Source organism: Diaphorina citri, unplaced genomic scaffold, assembly GCF_000475195.1.
Source record: "Diaphorina citri unplaced genomic scaffold, Diaci psyllid genome assembly version 1.1 scaffold10603, whole genome shotgun sequence".
Taxonomy (NCBI): Eukaryota; Metazoa; Arthropoda; class Insecta; order Hemiptera; family Psyllidae; genus Diaphorina; species Diaphorina citri.
Window position 1 is genome coordinate 1 of NW_007387977.1, and position 1,876 is coordinate 1,876.

The following is a 1,876-nucleotide window of genomic DNA, read 5'->3' on the forward strand; positions in this document are numbered from 1 at the left end:
ATGCCAAAAAATTTCAAAAATTCATAAAATACACAATTCTGTTTTTCTAGACTTCGAAATTTTCTTGAATCTTCAAGCACCACCTCAATTATTTATTCATCTTTGGCATTTTTACTATCCTTTTTAGATGTTGAGTACCTTGAACCTAGTTGGTGATCTGGAGTAAAAAAAGGCTTACCTCTTGTTCCAATTGTTGAAGTTGTTCCTTGTAAGATTTCATCTCATCTTCGAGTAAACTATTCATTTCTTTGTCCTCTGATTTATCTATGGGGGAAAGAGGATGAAACACAAAAAGAGAAATTTGTTTTTTTTTTTTTTTTTTTCCTTTCGGGGAAAGAGGATGAAACAAAAAAAGAGAAAATTTTTTTTTTTTTTTTTTTTCTTTTTCCTTTCTTTCTTTTAGGCCCTTTAACACTACGGACAGTAGTTCACAGTAATCACAGTGTCAGAGAAGACTTAAAGTTTTGATTTACTTGTTGTCGGCAGCAATTGACCCTTTTTTGGTAATTATGCAGAAGTCATGTCTGTGGAAAAGAAAAGCTCCTTTTTGTATTTAACCTAACCCTATAATAACACTAATCACTGCTCTAATTGTGAAAACTCCTTTCTTGCGTTTACCTAACCCTATATTCCCTATAATAACACTGGTCACTGCTTGTTTGTGCCAGTTCCTTTGGTAGCAATATTCCACGGACATGACTTCTGCACAAGTACCCCTTTTTTGATTTAATTTACCTAGTTATCGAAAGTTTCTGCTTCTTGCTATCAAAAGAAAAGAAAATACCCACCTGATTTTAAATCATCCAATGATTTCATATCATTTTTCACTTGGTCTATGGCTTGAATAAGAGCCACAATGGGCTTAATCTCCCTGATTCTTACAGCATTTGCTACAGGATCCAAACTTTTGTATTCATCAAGAACTTTTGATATTTCCGTGTCTAAATTGGATTTCTTGGCCTTGGTAGGTTTTGTGCTGTAACTGTGTTTGACTATGTTGTGGTAGGGTTTATCAAACTTGTTAAATCTAGTTCTGTAGAGAGTAGCAATAGTGAACTATTGAGTGAAAGGTAATAGGCGACGTTAACGCCGGGGCGTTCTCTACCACCTAACCGTTAGAGATGTACTATTACGTGGTCAAATGCTCAAATAAGTGAGGATGAAATTCCATACCTCGGTCTTCTAGCTGAATGTAGCTGATGATTCTGGGAGGATCTCGTTTATCCTTTGTTTATCCTGTCCAAATAGGATTGAAAAGTCCCTTTATCCTATCAGTCTGAAATTCTAAACAAGTGGTTCTAATCAATTTACCTCGTCTATGTAGCTGCTCCAAAGGAGGATCTGGAAATTCCACTAACTCCTCCACTAGGAATTCTCTTAGCTCAGCAGCTGCCTGGGAATTCTCCTAGCTCAGCAACTGATCGATTCGAAACTGATAGTCGTGCTGTCTAATGTCAGAGATGAGCTCATGCAACATGGCACCGCATTTCCGTGTCTAAATTGGATTTCTTAGCCTTGGTAGGTTTTGTGCTGTAACTGTGTTTGACTATGTTGTGGTAGGGTTTATCAAACTTGTTAAATCTAGTTCTGTGGAGAGTAGAATAACTTTTGGACTGGAGACATGTGTTAACTGAAAAAAGAAGACAACAAACATGGTTTAAATCAGCTCCCCAATTATCAAGATTTTTTTAAGTTTCATATAGGGTACTGTAAAACTACTATGGCCTTATCATTCCATAATCAAAGAGAAGAGCCAGCCATTCCAAGAACATCATCTGCTCAGGATAAAAATTTCCATAGACAGGAGTCAAACCTGTGACCTAGTGCTTACAAAGGTGCACTACCTTCCAAGCTAACTAGGCTAGCAAATCTGTGT

The 1,876-nt window shown here is 36.7% G+C and overlaps 1 protein-coding gene across 1 annotated transcript; it reads right to left on the reverse strand.

Annotated features, from left to right (window-relative positions):
- Positions 1 to 178: 178 nt before the first annotated feature.
- On the reverse strand, positions 179 to 1,630 carry LOC103522713 (the record flags this gene model as incomplete). Its single annotated transcript, XM_026832716.1, has 3 exons — positions 179 to 264; positions 789 to 1,056; positions 1,473 to 1,630. Coding segments are annotated over 3 exons (512 nt in total), but the record flags the coding sequence as incomplete, so codon positions are not given.
- Between the last annotated feature and the right edge of the window lie 246 nt (positions 1,631 to 1,876).